Source organism: Carcharhinus amblyrhynchos, unplaced genomic scaffold (assembly GCF_965287045.1).
Source record: "Carcharhinus amblyrhynchos unplaced genomic scaffold, sCarAmb.v2.hapA scaffold_61, whole genome shotgun sequence".
NCBI lineage: Eukaryota > Metazoa > Chordata > Chondrichthyes > Carcharhiniformes > Carcharhinidae > Carcharhinus > Carcharhinus amblyrhynchos.
Window position 1 is genome coordinate 1,092,633 of NW_027649801.1, and position 17,754 is coordinate 1,110,386.

The 17,754-nt window shown below is 41.3% G+C and overlaps 1 protein-coding gene across 2 annotated transcripts in view; it reads left to right on the forward strand.

Annotated features, from left to right (window-relative positions):
- zfyve28 (zinc finger, FYVE domain containing 28) overlaps positions 1-17,754 on the forward strand; it is a 188,923-nt gene that overhangs the window by 122,934 nt on the left and 48,235 nt on the right. For both annotated transcript variants that reach the window (XM_080182526.1, XM_080182527.1), the window contains exons 7-8: positions 1,743-1,844; positions 7,010-8,425. In XM_080182526.1, coding sequence (XP_080038652.1) covers positions 1,743-1,844; positions 7,010-8,425 — 1,518 coding nt within the window. The remainder of the gene's footprint in view (positions 1-1,742; positions 1,845-7,009; positions 8,426-17,754) is intronic.

The following is a 17,754-nucleotide window of genomic DNA, read 5'->3' on the forward strand; positions in this document are numbered from 1 at the left end:
CAACACCAAGGGGCAATTTTAGCATGGACAATCCACCCAACCTGCACATCTTTGCACATTCTCCTGCGCAAACACTGGGAGAATGTGCAAACTCCATGCAGTCACCTGTGCCTGGAATTGAATCCAGATCCCTGACACTGTGAGGCAGCAGCGTTAACCACTGTGCCACCCTATCTAGATTTCACCTGTCCGAAAGGTAATTTTATTTTTCACAATTTCCTCTTGTGCCTTGGAAACCCTTCTTATCCTGATAACGTAGCAAAGATTTAACTATTTATATTGTACACCTCTAGAACCAGCCAATCCGTCATGTTTAAGTTTACCTACCCTGTCACTTGGAGCTCAGATCATTGGGAAAATTGGAGAAGAGTTAATATTGGCATGTGCAAATGTTAGGGTGGGGTGTGGAGGGTGAATGGGTGCAGTGCTTGCTGCATTTATCCAGAGAGTTACTGAGCTGTTCAGATCAGTAAGTCACATTCTGAGTTGTCATCGCAGTCAAGATTGTAGCAAATGCACTTGGTGTCAGAGCCCTAGGTTCATGAGGGTGTCTGTTTCTGGCTATTTATTATCTCTTGATTGAAGTATGAATTTTGTGAACACGAGTCAGATTCAAGCTCAACTGGTGCCTGCACACAAACCTTGGCCATCTTCGTGATGTTATATAGGGGATCCTGTTCCTGTAGAACAGTTCTTTGCAATATTTAATTCCTTGAGACAATAGGAGGGAGCAAAAGGTGATTGGGAGGGGAAACGTGAAACAAAATAATCTTGTAAATATATTTACTGATGTTCATCATGTACTCTGTAATAGGGAAAACTGCTGAAGAGGGTTTGATGAATTTCCAATGCAAGGTGTTAGATAATAACATCATAATTAAAGCACCAGGTTAAAATCTAGCAGGTTTATTTGTTACCAGGAGCTTTTGGAGCACTGCACTCACCTGATGAAGGAGCAGCCCTCCGAAAGCTCATGCTACTAAATAAACCTGTTGGACTTTAACCTGGTGTTGTGAGACTATTTGCTGTGCCCACCCCAGTCCAATGCTGGCAGCTCCACATGATAATTAAAGAGAAAGAGATACATATCCCAGCCCTGAGACTTGAGGTGGGGATGGGGGTGGACAATCCAACTCCAGATGCCTGGTAATATGCAAAAGTTGTCCAAAACCTGCACCAATTCTTTGGAGCAGCCCCACTGCCTGTACACTTGGAGTTTAGCCAGCACACTCAGTGTACATCTGTAATAACAGCTATGCGCAAAAAGCTGATGATGCAAGCTGCTTGAATTTGACCTGTAAATGCTGGTTTGTAACATTTTCTCTTTTAAAAATCAAGCTGGGACAAGAAGCGTTGCTGAGGTCTTTAATTAAGGGTTTGGAACGCGAAGTGAAATGTAGTCTAAATATTTTAACCAGTTTTTAAATTGCCACGCCTGATAAACCAGAGCTATTTGTTGTCAATTTGGAAATCTCCTGCCATGTGAACAATTAATAATGAAATCAAATTGTTGGGGGAGGATAAAATTGCCCTGCATTATTTCTGTCCAAATCTCCTGCTTCACTAACTTAATTAGCGTTAATCTTCTGTTATGTGGGTCTGTTGTGCTAAAAGTGAGCCAGGATATTTAAATTTGGTGCGTTTTATTTGAGTTGAATGTGTTTAATTACAATATTAAGCCTTTGTTTCATTAATTTCTAACGGAAATCTGTGTGCATCATCTCCCCAATTTTTTTATCAAGTGGTTTATTGGTTTTCCCTGAGGGGCCTTTGAACTTGGAACGCAAGCTAGAAGATATGTCTGACCTGTTCAGACCATTTCGCACATTACTGCGAAAAATAAGGTAAGATTAACAAAAGCCCTTATTTGCCTCATACTTTAGGTCTTAGCAGCAATCTGTTGTTGTTGTGAATGTAATCTGAGCCATCAATGAAAAGAAAACCTAATTTTCTAGGTTTTGACCCTTTTACAAATGCCCAATCTTTGATCAAGAGTAGATTGGTCCGTGGTGTTTGTCAAACTAGTGGCCAGGATGACAAAAATGTAATGGACAAGCTCTTCCTTTTGTAACTTACATCCTGCTACATCAGGCCAAGCATTTTTAATAGCTTAGCTAGTTGTTCTGCCATGATTATTTTCTGTAAAACTGATTACAGTGCTTTTATTCTCTCTCTCTCTCTTCCCCGCACCCCCCCCCCCCCCCGCCCCACACCCCGATTCCAAAGTTATATATAGAACAAAGAAAATTACAGCACTTGAACAGGCCCTTCGGCCCTCCAAGCCTGCACCGATCATGCTGCCCAACTGAACTGAAACACCCTACCCTTCCGGGGACCATATCCCTCTATTCCAATCCTATTCACATATTTGTCAAGACACCCCTTAAAAGTCACAATTGCATCTGCTGCTAATACCTCCCCCAGCAATGTGTTCCAGGCACCACCACCATATGTGTAAAAAAAAATCTCTCGTACACCTCCTTTAAACCTTGCCCGTCACATCTTAAACCTGTGTCCCCTAGTAATTGACTTTCTACCCTGTGGAAAAAGCTTCTGACTATCCACTCTATCCAAGCTTCTTATAATCTTGTAGACTTCTATCAGGTGGCTTCTCAATCTCTGTTGTTCCAGTGAGAACAAACCAAGTTTCTCCAACCTCTCCTCATAGCTAATGCCCTCCATACCAGCCAGCATCCTGATAAATCTTTTCTATACCCTCTCCAAAGCCTCCACATGCTTCTGGTAGTGTGGTGACCAGAACTGAACACTATGTTCCAAGTGCGGCCTGACTAAGGTCCAACAAAGCGTCAACATGACTTGCCAATTTTTAAACTCAATGCCCCGGCTGATAAAGGCAAGCATGCCGTATGCCTTCTTGACTATCTTCTCCACTTGCATTGCCACTTCCAGTGACCTGTGTACCTGTACACCCAGATCCCTTTGCCTATCAATACTCTTAAGGATTCTGCTATTTAATGTATATTACCTATTTTACATAAGAACATAAGAACATAAGAAATAGGAGCAGGAGTAGGCCATCTAGCCCTTCGAGCCTGCCCCGCCATTCAATAAGATCATGGCTGATCTGTTGTGGCTCAGTTCCACTTTCCCGCCCTCTCCCCATAACCCTTAATCCCCTCTCTTATCAAGAACCCATCAACCCGCTTCTTAAAAATATTTAGCGAGGCAGCCTCCACCACTTCAACGGGCAGAGAATTCCAGAGATTCACCACCCTTTGAGTGAAGAACTTCCTCCTCAACTCCGTTCTAAACCGCCCCCCCTTTATCTTGAGGCTGTGCCCCCTAGTCCTACTGTCTTTTTTGAGCGGGAAGAGTCTCTCCACCTCTATCCTATCCATCCCATTCATCATCTTATACGTCTCAATGAGATCTCCCCTCATTCTTCTAAACTCTAACGAGTACAAGCCTAGTTTATTCAGCCTCTCCTCATAGCTCAATCCCCTCAACTCCAGTATCAGCCTAGTAAACCTCCTCTGCACTCCCTCCAGGGCCAAAATATCCTTGCGCAGGTGCGGCGCCCAAAACTGCACACAGTACTCCAGCTGCGGCCTCACCAATGCCCTATACAGCTGCAGCAAGACCTCCCTACTTTTATATTCAATCCCCCTCGCTATGAAGGCCAGCATCCCATTCGCCTTCCTGACCACCTAGACATTCCAAAATGCATTACCTTACATTTGTCTGGATCAAACGCCATCTGCCATCTCTCCGCCCAAGTCTTCAACTGATCTATATGCTGCTGTATCCTCTGATGGTCCTCTTCGCTATCCACAAATCCACCAACCTTTGTGTCATCCACAAACTAACTAATCAAACCAGTTACATTTTCCTCCAAATCATTTATATTTATTACAAACAGCAAAGGTCCCAGCACTGATCCCTGAGGAATGCCACTTGTCACAGCCCTCTATTCAGAAATGCACCCTTCCACTGCTACCCTCTGTCTTCTATGACCGAGCCAGTTCTGTGTCCAACTTGCCAGCTCACCTTTGATCTCATGCAACTTCATCTTCTGTACCAGTTGCCATGAGGGACTTTGTCAAAGGCCTTACTGAAGTCTATGTGGACAACATCCACTGCCCTACCCTCGTCAGTCATCTTCATCACTTCCTCGAAAAACTCAATCAAGTTCGTGAGACATGACCTCCCCTTCACAAAACTATATACAAATAATACTTGTGTAGTAGGCAGCTCTCCAAGTTGGTCTTTAATAGTGATTTAAACATATTTAAAATGGACTTTTTTCTCATGTAAGGTGGGCTGAGCTGTATGAACTGAACATCCCATTTTTGATGTGAAAATGAATTACAAATTTATAGCAACGAAAGTTATAAATTGCCTAAAGACCTTCTTTCATAGAAGCGGGGTAAAAACAACTTTCACCCTGTTGCTGTCACCTCCTTGCTCATACAATGCATGAAGTTAGCATTCAAGTACAGCAATTAATAATAATGATTATTTATTAATTAATTATGGTCACAGGCAGGCTTTCATTAATACTGCAAAGAAATTACTGTGAAAAGCTCCTAGTTGCCACACTCCGGCGCCTGTTTGTGTACACTGAGGGAGATTTTGGCACGACCAATGCACCTAACCAGTCTTTCGAACTGTGGGAAGAAACCAGAGCGTCTGGAGGAAACCCACACAGACAGTGACACAAACTGGGAATCGAACCCAGGTTCCTGGCACTGAAGCAGCACTGCAAACCCAGAGGCAAATGACATATTGGCCTTTATGCAAGGGATTGGAGTACAAGAGTAAACAAATTCTTACTATAAGATGGATTAGCCATGGTAAATGTACGGGATGAAGGAGATGGGAAGGAGCGGTGGGCCTGGGTAAGATGCTCTTTCGAAGAGTTGGTGCAGACTCGATGGGCTGAATGGCCTCCTTCTGCATAATAGGCATTCTATGGTATAATGCTACAGGTTTTGGTGAAACCCCAACTGGAGTACAGCTTGCAATATTGGTCTCCATCTTTGTGAGAAAGATACACTTGCACTGAAGATAGTACAGCAAAAGCTTACTAAATTATCCCCTGGGATGAGGGGGAATGTTCTATGATAAGCTGAGGAAATTGGGCTTGTTTCCTCTGTAAAATTAGAGGTGATCTCATTGAAACATAAAACATTCTGAAAGGGTTTGAATCGGTGGACGCTGAGAGATTGTTTCCATTCATCACGGAGTCTAAAATACAGTCTCAGGATAAGGAGCTGACCATTTGGGACTGAGATCCGGAGAAATTACTTCACTCAGAAGATTGTGAATCTTTGAAACCCTAGAGGTTTGTGGATGCTCCATCATTGAATATATTGAGGCTGGAATGGAGACATTTGGTCTCAGGGAATCGAGGCATGTGGAGAGCAGCAGGAAAGTGGGATTGTATTGAGTGGCAGAGAAAGCTGAATGGGCCGTGTATCCTATTCCTCCTCCTGATTGTTGTGCTCTCTTGTAACTGTCAGTTTATTGCTTTAAGGTGATTTTACAGTTTTTATAGAGTCTATCATCCTGTCTTAAATGTACATTTCTTGTTGTGAGCATAAACAGTTTGTTTGACAGCAGAAACTACGACTGGTGGTCTTAGCTGTGCCTGAACCCTGCAAGGTTCTCACTGAGGTCACTCGATGAAGCAGGGTGGGAGTACTGAGTTTACAATACTCATACCGATTCTTCCATTTGCCATGAGTTCGGTCAGTTAACCCAGCACACACTGGGATCTCTCTACGTTTTATGTTTCTCTCCACAGATGCTGCCTGAGTTGCTGAGTTTTTTCCAACTTTCTTTGTTCTTACTTCAGATTTTCAGCATCTGCATCATTTCACTATTGCATGCCAGGATCTAATCTGCTATTTTCCCTCACTTCATGGACTGTCAACTTATTTGCTTAATGGCTATGCTTTAACAGGGCACCTGTGTAGTTTAATATCAAAACCATTGATTGAGATGTTCTATTAAAAAGACACACAAAGTTATGCATTAGTATTTCAGAAAACTCCACACGTGTCATTTACACCTGTTAACCTCCATTCTTGCATGTTGGATATTGTTGAGCTGCACTTCCATGAACAATTTCAATGATTTTGTATGATTCACCCATGATTGCTTTGTGACAAGAGTTACTGCGACAAGCTGTGTGCTCTCACACTCAGTTTATTAATACTTTAAGTGCACAGATGTGACAGGAAATTCTCAGTGGACATTTGCTATATCCACAATGATTCTGATTGTTGAATCCATGGTCTCCAGCAATACAGTAACAGTACGTTCTTTCATGGGATGTTGGTGCCACTGGTGAGGCCAGCATTTGTTAACCAAACCTAATTGCCCTTGAACTGAGTGGCTGAGAGGGAAGTGGAGAGTCAATCACATTACTGTGGGCCTGGAGTCATATGTAGGCTAGACCAGGTAAGGACAGCAGATTTCCTTAGTGAATGAGATGGGTTTTGACATCAGATGATGGCGTCATGGCCACCGCTACTGAGACTCACTTTCGATTGTTAATTGAATTCAAATTCCACAGCTTCCATGGTGGGATTTGGACCCACGCGCCCCGAATATAGCCTGAGCCTCTGGATGGCTAATCCAGTGACATTATCTTTATATCACTATCTCCCCCTGTACGCTGCAGTGCACAGATAGTTTCATAACTGAATGGAACTGCCTTGTATAGCTACTTTACAATGCAAAGTTGATCTTGTGTGAGATATCACATGTCTATGGAGTATGTACATAATGCATGAGGCTATAGATGTATTCCGATGTGTGGTCACTGATGTTTGGCCACAGGTGATGCAACATCTTCCATTGGCACAGATAAGTTGGCAGTAGGATAAGAATAATAAGGACATTAAAGTGTTCAACCTTGCATATTTAATTCTTCCTATTATTAACAAAGTCTTATAGCAAAAGCTAGTGTATTATTTGCATGAATTTTGTGTAATGCTGTCTCATCTTTCCTCATTCTTGTTTTCTCCCACCCCCAAATTAGGGACCTACTACAGACCTTGACAGAAGATGAGCTGCACACACTTGAACGTAACCTCTGTATATCCCAGGATGGCGAATTTACCGCTGATCCGGAGGTTCCCTCGACCATTCCTCCACCTGTAGTTCCTGATAAACTCGTTCAGGATAAATTGTGTGTAAAAGCTGAAAATACAGAAGCTGAACTGGCCTGTTCCATGCAGTATGATGAAGAGGAGCTGGAACAGCTTAACTTGATGGTACACAGGGTGGGGGATGAAATGTCCTGTCTGCTGTCTCCACCGAGTGTGTGCCAGTCACCGGCTCACAAACCTGCGCTGAAACACAACCATCATCCGGGGGATTCGGCAAATACGTCGTACCTTGAGCTTTCTGGCGTGAGGCGGGAAGCTGAAGAAGAGGAGCGAGTGTTTTTCATGGATGATTTGGATGGAGCAGGTGAGACCTTCACTGGAATGGATGCAGCAGGAGAATCACTAAGTTGGGCTGATGACTCTTGTCCATCTAATCAGGAAAGCAAGCTGTTTCCTGCTGAGAACACAGACATGGTGAGGGATAGTTGCAATGAGGAAAATGTACAAGCAAAAGAGGTACTGCGCAAACCAAGCAATAACACTTCACTACCTCTGCAAGGACAAGCCAACCAAAAGGAAAATAACACAGCAGAAATGTCTTGTAGCTGTTTGGATGCATCTGAATCCAGTTCTTACCTCAATGGTTGGACTGCAGGTACTGATGATGTACAACCCAGTGAAACTGCAGAAAAAATAGCACATAGGACAGGTGGAATGAAAATTTCAGCAACTGTTATCTTTAACCCCAAATCTCAGTGCGCCTCTTGCTCCTCTGAAGCTGAGAGTGTAATAAATTGTGACCCTGTCTGCTGTCAGGTTTCTTCAGATGACTCCTCAATGCAATGCCCGGTGAACATAAAAAATGGAGTAAACCATTGTGCTCACCACGCTGCCACTCAGGATGGTTGGGTTGATAACACCATTGAACCAGTGGATGTCAATTTATTGACGAAGCCTGTAGATGTTGGGGATTCTAGTTTGTGTAAAGGAGAGGGTCAGCAACATAAAAGTAACTGTGCATCACTTTCACAGGAGAGGATAGAAAGTGGTGAGAGTCCAGATGGACCATGGACAGAAAGGGCCATCAGTAAACAGGAGCACAAAACCTCAAAATGCAAGTGCCTGGCACAATCCTCAGGAAAACACGTGGAAGAAGGAGGGCAGCAAACAGAAATAGATGTGTGTTGCCCGCAGCAAAAGATGGAAAAGAGGAAGAAGCCAATTGCAGGGATGGAAACTAAAGAAGAGCCACATGTTAAAGGTCATGTGGCCAATGAGCAATTGGAGGAAGATAGGAAGGTACAAACTGTTTCTGACCCGTCGGAGAGCCACAGAATTAAGCAGAGGTAATTTCATTTTCTGCTGAAAAGTGCTCCAATTCCCAACTGCATTTTTCTTTTGTTTGGGTCAGGTGGTGTGGTAGAGTGTGAGCAAGGTAGGCAAGAGTTTACCCATAGATTGTTCATGAACTTTGGATAAACATTTATAGCGCACAGCAATTGTATTTGTATTTTTGAACAGAATTGATCCAGTCTAAACTTTATAGCCATTGTGCTACAATATTATCCCAAGATCACCATGGGGAAATCTATAAAATTGAAGGAAGTACTTCCTTTTTTTTTAAATTAAATCCATATTGATTTTCTACCTTATTTCTAGAGAGTCAAGTAGATGGTGTTATGGGATATAATTGACTTTGAATTTAACCTGACTAGGATCACAAGTCCTTGTGCAGGATCCAAAACTCTTGGTCAGCACTATGCTTATCCTGGTTGGGCATGGGTTTTTGCTAAGTTATTATATTGATGCTGATCATACTTTCCTTCTTGTGACAGACAAAATTTAGCGTATGATATTCCAGATGGAGTGAACAAACATTTCAATTCAAAATTGGAACACATGAAACCATATGCCAATGTATCATTTTACAATTAGAGTTTGGTTTTGAAAAGCTCAGCCTTTCAAATGCAACAAACGATGAATATCCTTCAAGTGTTGAAAGAGCCACTTTATACATCCATGCCCCTTAAAGATCGAGAGTTAACGTTTCAGACTATATTTCTGACATTACGTATTTGAGTGTTTTTCTGCTGCTGTTGCTTTATTTTATTATGAATGACTGCTGGGTGAAACTGAGAAAGTAGATTGACTGCCTGATCATTGCCTAACTGCTTCAAGCGGCTAAAAGCTTAGAGGCCTGGTCACTGAAAAGGTCAATCAAACCATAAGACAAATTTCTATATTTTTATATCTATTAATCTGTGGCGTGGCTCATGGGATTGAAATTAGGTTTGTTCCAACCATTGACATCAATATCTTTATGTTTATGTTCAGCCCGGGCATAAGCAAATTTGGCCGAGAACACAAATCCAGCTATCAGCTTCTGAATCGATTATTTTAGCTTGCTTGCTTATTTAAACAATTGGTTTGACCTGAAAGACTGCCTCCTGTGCTTGTGAGATGATTTGCGGATCTGATTTCCCTTGCTTAAACAAGGTTAGCGTGACTCGTCAGAAAAGAGTATCTACCAGCAGTGATGAGAGAGTTTTGTGCTTGTTTGGTGCATTGGGGCAATCAGCCTGTTTCAAAGGAAAACACAGTGTTTTTATTTAAACTGAAAAAATGCTTGTTGTGTTTCACATTTCTGAGCCTTTCATGCACTATTTTCTGTATTGTCAATGTGACACTTGAAGAATATCTACAATTGGACCATTGGGTAATTGACTGACAAATGTTCAAATGTTACAATTGACTCAAAACCAGAAATTTTCTTTGTGGAATTAAGAGCAGGGTAGGTCATTAAACCCCTCAAGCCTGCTCCACGATTCTGAGATTACAATTGATTTGAACTCCACTTTCTTTCTGACTCCCTTGTTGATCAAGAATCCTACTAATTCAGTATTAAGAATATTTGGTAACTCTGCCTCCACTGCTCTCTAGGGAAGAGAGTCCCACAGACTCGCGACTCTCTGAGGAAAATTTCCCTAATTTCTCAGCTATTGTCACTATTTCAGCAATAAAATTGAGAATGAATCTTGTGAAAAATGGGAAAATGGAAGGTGTTGACCCAGGTGATTCATGCTTGTCTTCTCCATATTAATATATATTTAAATATTAATTTCAACACAAACAGATCTTTCAGCTCATAGTCCATGTTGACATTAATCTTAATCTTCATCCAAATCACATTTATCCACTCTGTTCTCATATCTCTTTATCCCCTTTACTTCATCCATCAATCCAATTTAGTCTTGACTATTGATATGATTTCTGCCTTAACCAATGATACTGAATGCTGCAACTCTGTAAAGGAGGTTCTCCTGTTCTCTTTTTGTATCTAATCTTGTATCTTTGATTTCTCATTCTTGACCATCAATTTTTATATTTTTATACTTCGATCTTTTCTTCCCAACCCTTTATAATTTTATGTGTTTCTATTATACTGCCTGTAGTCTGTAACAAACAAAATCATATTTTTCAAATATTCTTTTGATTTGACTCTTCATAGTCCAGACAGCATTGCAGTGAATCTACATTGTACCCTTGCCAAAACTGAAATATGTGAACGATGGAGCTCAATATTACACACAATACTCAGATCTTGAGATTTAAGGGAGGCTCTTCATTACCTTTTTGCTTTCATTTTTTAATCTTTTTGCTTTTATCTCTTCTCAGTCCTGCTACCTTTTTCCTTCAAGCTTTTGTAAGCCTAAAGCTTTATCTTTCACATCCAGTGTCACTCCTATTCATTTTCTCTTTTCTAACCATTTTTTAAATTGTTTTGATAACCTCCCTCTAATTATATCCATGCCATACCTTGCTCAACAATCCATCTTGGCGTTCCTAAAGTTCGGCAACACCTCACCCACTGCATTCCATCGTAGCTCATAAGTGTTAGCTCCTTCATTTTCATGGCTGCCCCCTTGGCTTTGCTATTTCCTGTGACCCTGCTGGCACCAACATATCAATACAGATATGGCTATCTCTTTATTGTGTCTATATATGTCTCGCCCGATCCCTTCCACAAAGACCCTATTAAATGCATTCTGTCAATTGTCTGTCCATTCTGCTAGCCTACATACCATGTGTCCTGTTGCAATCTGTTGCTGTTCATGTAGTTAGGCAAATGGTAGAGATTTGTTAAATGGGAAGATAGGGAAACATGGAGAAAGGATTAGAAGAATCTGCAGATAGGGTTAGATGAAGTAAGGAAGACGAAAGTTTGAGTGGGACATAAATGGTAGCACAGACCAGTTGGGACAAATTTATTTTAATGCTGTATATTCCATGTAACTGAAAAGGGAGAAAATTAGAGAAAACTAATCAGCTACTTAACAATTAACATCTAACTGAAATTTACTATTTAAATTCTAAATTTCATCCAGGCCTAAGTAGGCATATACAGGCTCTCCACTGAAGAGCAGTTAAAGTTAGTTAATTAAGGAAACTAGTTTAAACTCTTTTTTTCTGTTCCTGGGACTGAGCAAAATCTTTAATTTGAGAGCCTACATAAACTTTACTTTGTATAAATACAGGCCCCTCTGTGTGACTTGGCACTGGAATGTGACTCTAACAGAATGCTAGGAGATAGGTGAGTGAGAGAGTTAAGGATGAGGGGAAGGAGGTGCTCCTTTGCTTTTCTAACTTGTCGGAATTGGTTCATACTCTATTACAGGGGGAAAAGCTAGCTATCTGGTAGGTGGCTATGACCTACTCATTAGGTTTAAAATAATATATAAACAGGTGGTAAGGTTAATAAAGTTTATTTTTTAAAAAAACCTAATGTAAACAAAATAATTAAGTTAATTAAAGCATGTTTAGAATGACAGGACAAGTGATGTGTCAAAGCTGTAGCATGTGGGAGCTCCTGAAAGCTGATGTGATCCAGGACAAACACTTCTGCAGTAAATGCAGCTGGAACTTTGGCTCAGAGTCATCAAGCTGGAGGCCAAGCTGCAGACACTGTAACACACCAGGGAGGGAGGAAGTTACCTGGACACTTTGTACAAGGAAGTAGTTAGCAGTCTTAAGATAGGTTCTTCAGGTTGGATCAGTTGTCAGGGACAGGAAGCTGTGACTATGAATGAGACAGGTAAGGGGATAAAAGGGCAGCAGTGCAGTAACTATTGCAATTGTCTGACAGATTTGAGATTCTTTCAGTTTGTTTCGATGAGAATGGGGCTGGAGGCTGGGTGAGCTGACTGACAAGAATGCACAGAAAGCCATTTAATTGGCAGGGCAATAAGGGATGAAGTGATAGTAGAGAATATCATAATGAAGGGAATTGACTCTGTTCTGTGGAGCAAAGTGAGAGTTCAGAAGGCTGAACTGTCTGCCTGGTGCCAAGATTACCATAAGACCATAAAAAATAGGAGCAGATTTAGACCACTTGGCCCATCGAGTTTGCTTCGCCATTCAATCATGGCTGTTTTTTTCCTCATCCCCATTCTCCTGCCTTTTCCCCATAACCCCTGATCCCTTTATCAATCAAGAACCTGTCTATCTCTGTCTTAAAGACACTCAATGACCTGGCCTCCACAGCCTTCTGTGACAAAGAGCTCCACAGATTCACCGCTCCCTGGCTGAAGAAATTCCTCCTCATCTCTGTTTTAAAGGATCGTCCCTTTAGCCTGAGGTTGTGCCCCCTCATTCTAGTTTTTTCAACTAGTGGAAACATCCTTTCCGTGTCCACTTCATCTAGGCCTTGCAGTATCCTGTAAGTTTCAATAAAACCCCCCTCATCCTTCTAAATTCCAATGAGTACAGATCCAGAGTCCTCAATCATTCCTCATACAATAAGCTCTTCATTCCAGGGATCATTCTTGTGAATCTTCTCTGGACCCTTTCCAAAGCCAGCACATCCTTCCTTAGATGTAAGGCCCAAAACTGCTCACAATATTCCAAATAGGGTCTGACCAGAGTCTTCTACAGCCTCAGAAATACATCCCAGCTCTTGTATTCTTGCCCACTTGACATGAATGCTGACATGGCAGTTTGGAAGGCAAATGCAGATTGAACCTGCGTGTTAACCTTAAGAGAATCTTGAACAATGACTCCCAAAATTCAGGACACTTGCTCAGGGTGGGAGAGGAACTTAGAGTAGATGAGGAAGGATCTGGTTGTTGTGATCCAGGTAGGTACCAACGCAGGACAAGGAAAGAGGTTTTGCACCATCAGTGTGAGGGGCTAGGCACCAAATTAAGGAACAGGACCTCAAAGGTAGTAATTGCTGGATTGTTATCTGACCATATGCAAATTGGCAGAGAGCAATTAAGATTAAAGGAATGCCTCAGGTGTGGGGGAAGTGGGTTCTGATTTGTAAGGTTCTGTCGATGGGTCATCGAAACGTTAACTCTGTTTCTCTCCACCAAACTTACAACCTAACCTCCACGTCTTTGGACACTAAGGGGCAATTGAGCATGGCCAATCCACCTAACCGGCACATCTTCTGGACCATGGGAGAAAACCAGAGCACCCAGAGGAATCCCATGCTGACACAGGGAGAATGTGCAAACTCCACACGGTCGCTCAATTAAACCTGATCTCTGGTGTTGAGGGGCAAATGAACAGGGTTTGCCCCAAATTATCTGCTTGCAATATCTCGAATGCGGAAGTAAAACTCTCAATTACTATGCACCTTTGGGCTTCCTTCTGATTTTTAGTTTTGAGAGCTAATGATGCATATGTCTCTGAAATGATTTGTCAAGGGAGGTAAGAATGGATAAAATATCTTTTTCATTAGCAAACATCAACCACTGATTTCATCCTTCCCTGAAGATTTTCATTTTAGTTCAGCATAGGTTGTGTATGTAGTTTATCTGCACTTGCTGACAGATGTGAGGGTTAAAGAGGTGTAATAAAATAAAGAGAAAATTAATCCATACAGTGCAGAGGAGGCTATTCAGTTCATCGTGTCTGCAGCAACAACAATCCCACTCAGGCCCTATCCCAGATATTTACCCTGCTAATCTTCCTGACACTTCTGGTCAAATGATTTTGGACAAATTGGTGCATTGTCAAGGTCACTTTGAGCTAATACTGTTGTTTGACAAATTTACAGAGAATCAGGCATCATTTACAAAGTTTATGACATGAGATTGGTAACAGAGTGAAGCTTGAGTAATTAAAAGCGATTGACATCCTGATGAGTAACCTAGCGGACATCAATTCATAAAGCAGAAAAGGCCAAAATACTCAGCACATCTGGCAGAATCTGTGGAGGAAGTAACAATGAAAGGCTTTGTTTGAGACTTTGTTTGGTACTTTACTTTAAAGTATATTTTCCATCTACAGGGGCCTTTTTGTATGAGGCATCCACTATTTCTTCTTCCACCAAATTCTATCGATGTTTGTATGTTCTTCCCGTGTCTGCACAGGTTTCGTGCAGATGCTCTGGTTTCCTCCCACAATCCAAAGATGTGTGGGTTAGGTGGATTGGCCATGCTGAATTGACCCTAGTGTCAGGGGGAATAGGACCTGGATGGGATTGTGGCCAGTGCAGACTCGATGGGCCGAATGGCCTCCTTCTGTACTGTAGGGATTCCATGATTCTATCCCAGGATAGTGGATTGCCTGGGAATAACTTGTCCTTATTTTACCCCCTTCCAATTTAAAAGTGAGTTCAATTGTCATTGTAGGATCTGCCACCTTACAGCTGATATGTGAAACTCCACAAGTCAATTGCAAGATGCCAGAGGTCACCAATCTATGGCACAGCACATTGGTGCTCTGGCAGACTGCGACTGCAGCGTTCCTGAGAAGCTGAAAATTTTAAGGGGGTCAAACTAACATAGATGACCTTTTTTTTAAAGTCGTTTTCTTTGGGACCCCAAACTATCACATGGGCTGCAATGCATTTTATACAAAGAAAAAGTGGTAATACCATATCTATATTGAAGAAAATAATGCATGCCCAGTCATTTTGTTCTTGCAACATTTGCCACACACCACAGAACTCCCAACTGCAATATGTAAGCTTGGGGGTTTTTGATAAATTTGAAGGTTGGGTTCGCTGAGAATTGGTAGATTGCAGCCCTCCTATACTAATGACAGATTCTCGTTGTGTAATTATCAATAGAATTCAGCCACAAGTCTGTATTACTGCATTTGGTTTAATTGGACACCTTGCAGTCCCTTGCTAGTTGTCGAAAGTTTAATGTTGTGACGCTTTTGGAAGGGGACAGAGGAATTACACAAGCGCTGAATTTTATTAAATGCAACTACATGCTAAGTCTGAAACAGATAATTGAGACTGCTTTTAAAAAGAAGTGCAAGAGGTAATTGCTGCTTCATTTGTTCGAGGAAGAGTTGAAACTTTCCTTGTGTCCTCACCAGCATTTCTCCCTTAATCTACATTTCAAAAAACAGATGAACTGGTCTCACTGTGCACAAAATATTTAGCCAAAATAAATAAGGAGAAATTGTTTCCATTGACTGGTGAGTTGGTAACCAGTGAACGCAAATTAAAGATAAGGTATTAATCCAGAATCTCAACTAATGTTCTGGGAACTTGGGTTCGAATCCTGCCACGGAAGATGGTGGAATTTGAATTCAATAAATGTCACCAATGTCCTTTGGGGAAGGAAAGCCGCTGTGTTTATCCAGTCTGGCCTACATTTGGATCTCTGAACAAGGGCAGCGAGGGATGGGCAATAAAAACTGGCCAGCCAGTGATGCCCATGTCCCATATATGAATGTTAAAAAAAGGGCAAAGAAAGGGGAAGAAATGACAATTTCTTTTACATGGAAAGTTCTAATTATCTGGAATGCACTGCTAATAAACCTACAAAAGTACAGGTGCTTCAAGGTAATTTGTATTATATGCAAACGTTTGATATGAAATAAGGCACTGTATTAGTGCAGTTTGTCCTTTTCATATTTTACCTTCAATTCTTTCATTCAAGAAAAATTCCTATGTGGTCTGTATTTAAGATGCCACGACATAATTAGTGGCCCCAACAAGAGAATTGCCTTCTGAAAACTGGGAAGTTTCTTCCCTCTATATTCTCATTTATCATTGGAAAAGAGCGTGCTGTGTGTTCAGGTGTGTCTGTTGCATGTTGGCGCATTTCTGCTACATGTTACCTTTTAGAACTGAGGTGAAAAGAAATTTCTTCACCCAAAGGGCGGTGAATATGTGGAATTTACTACCACAGAATGTAGCTGAGACCAAAATGTTGTCTGATTTCAAGAAAAAATTAGATATAGCTCTTGGGTGCTCAAGGGATTGAAGGATATTGGAGGAGCAGAATCAGGATATTGAATTTGATAATCAGTCATGATCAAGATGAATGATGGAGCAGGCTTGATGGGCTAAATGGCCCACTCCTGCTTCTACATAGAACATAGCAAAACTACAGCACAAACAGGCCCTTCGGCCCACAAGTTGCGCCGAACATATGTAGTTTCTATGTCTCTTTGTTGACACCATAACTAGCTACGTTATGTCACTGGCAGGTAGATTTGTCTCTGTGTACATCGGAGCAATTTCTTATTTAGAAGCATGAGTATAAAGCATTGAAGGAAGTGGTAAAAAAAAATTTGAATGGACCATTGTGGAAACGGACTGGAAATAGATTAATCCAAGGCATGTCCAAACTGTACTCGAACTTCCTTCCTTCAGTGTAGTATTTTCCCAAAATAAATCAAAATGATTTATTTTTAGTCCACTAGTAGCTGTTGCAACTATCCTGGGCATTGGGGGCTGTTATGTGCTTCCTGCTTTTAGGTTTTGCATGGAGTGCTTTCTGAAAGTAGCAGCCGAGACTGTAGTAAGACCTCTGACTGGCATCTATGTTGCCAATGAGCCAAGCACAACTGTAGATAAAGTAGTTAATTATATATCAACATCTATTATGAATATATATTTTGCCCTTTCACTAGATAGTTATTTTATGCTTATTAAAGTTCACCATCTATCTTTGGAATATATTGTCTAAGGGAGCCATTCAAGCATGTTATCTGAGGGGGAAAAGCAATTAATCTAATGGTTGATGAAAGGGAGTTTGTACATTACACATTTATTGAAGTCCTTTTTATAATAACCAAGTTGCTGAGCAGCAATATGCTTTGATATATTTTTGAGTTTTGGACCACAATAAAATCCCTCGTGAGAGGACTTGCTGCTAAAAATAAATGTTCTGGGATCAATAAAGAGGTTAAAACTTAGCTAATGAATCGTCTACAGAGAGCACTTATCAATAATAGTTCTAATTAGATGGTTACAATCAGATAGTTCTGGCATCTCTGCTGCTCTTAATAACGTTAGTGAGTGTTATTGAAGTGGCTGCCTTCACACCGATTATTGTGCTGGTGGATAGTTTCTGTACTAGGAAATCTAGTTATGTAGAGGGTTGCCAGATTGCCCTATAAACTCAACTGATTGACCCTCATCCTTCAGAGTAACTAGCCTGACATTTCGTGCCTGCACATGTGTTTGACCCTTAAAGCTCTCGAAAGACCACTCAATTTGTAAATAAAACAAAATTGCACAACACCTTAAAATATTCAGCTTCTCACGTGTCTCCTGTAATGTTGAGCAAGAATGATGATGTGGGTGAGAACTTCAACTATTTGTTAGAAAGGGTCGTTGACTGCTCTTAAATACCATGCTTGGCACCCTCCCTCATATTGCATGCAAGTACCGATGTCACAGGTCATTTGGCAATATGTGAAT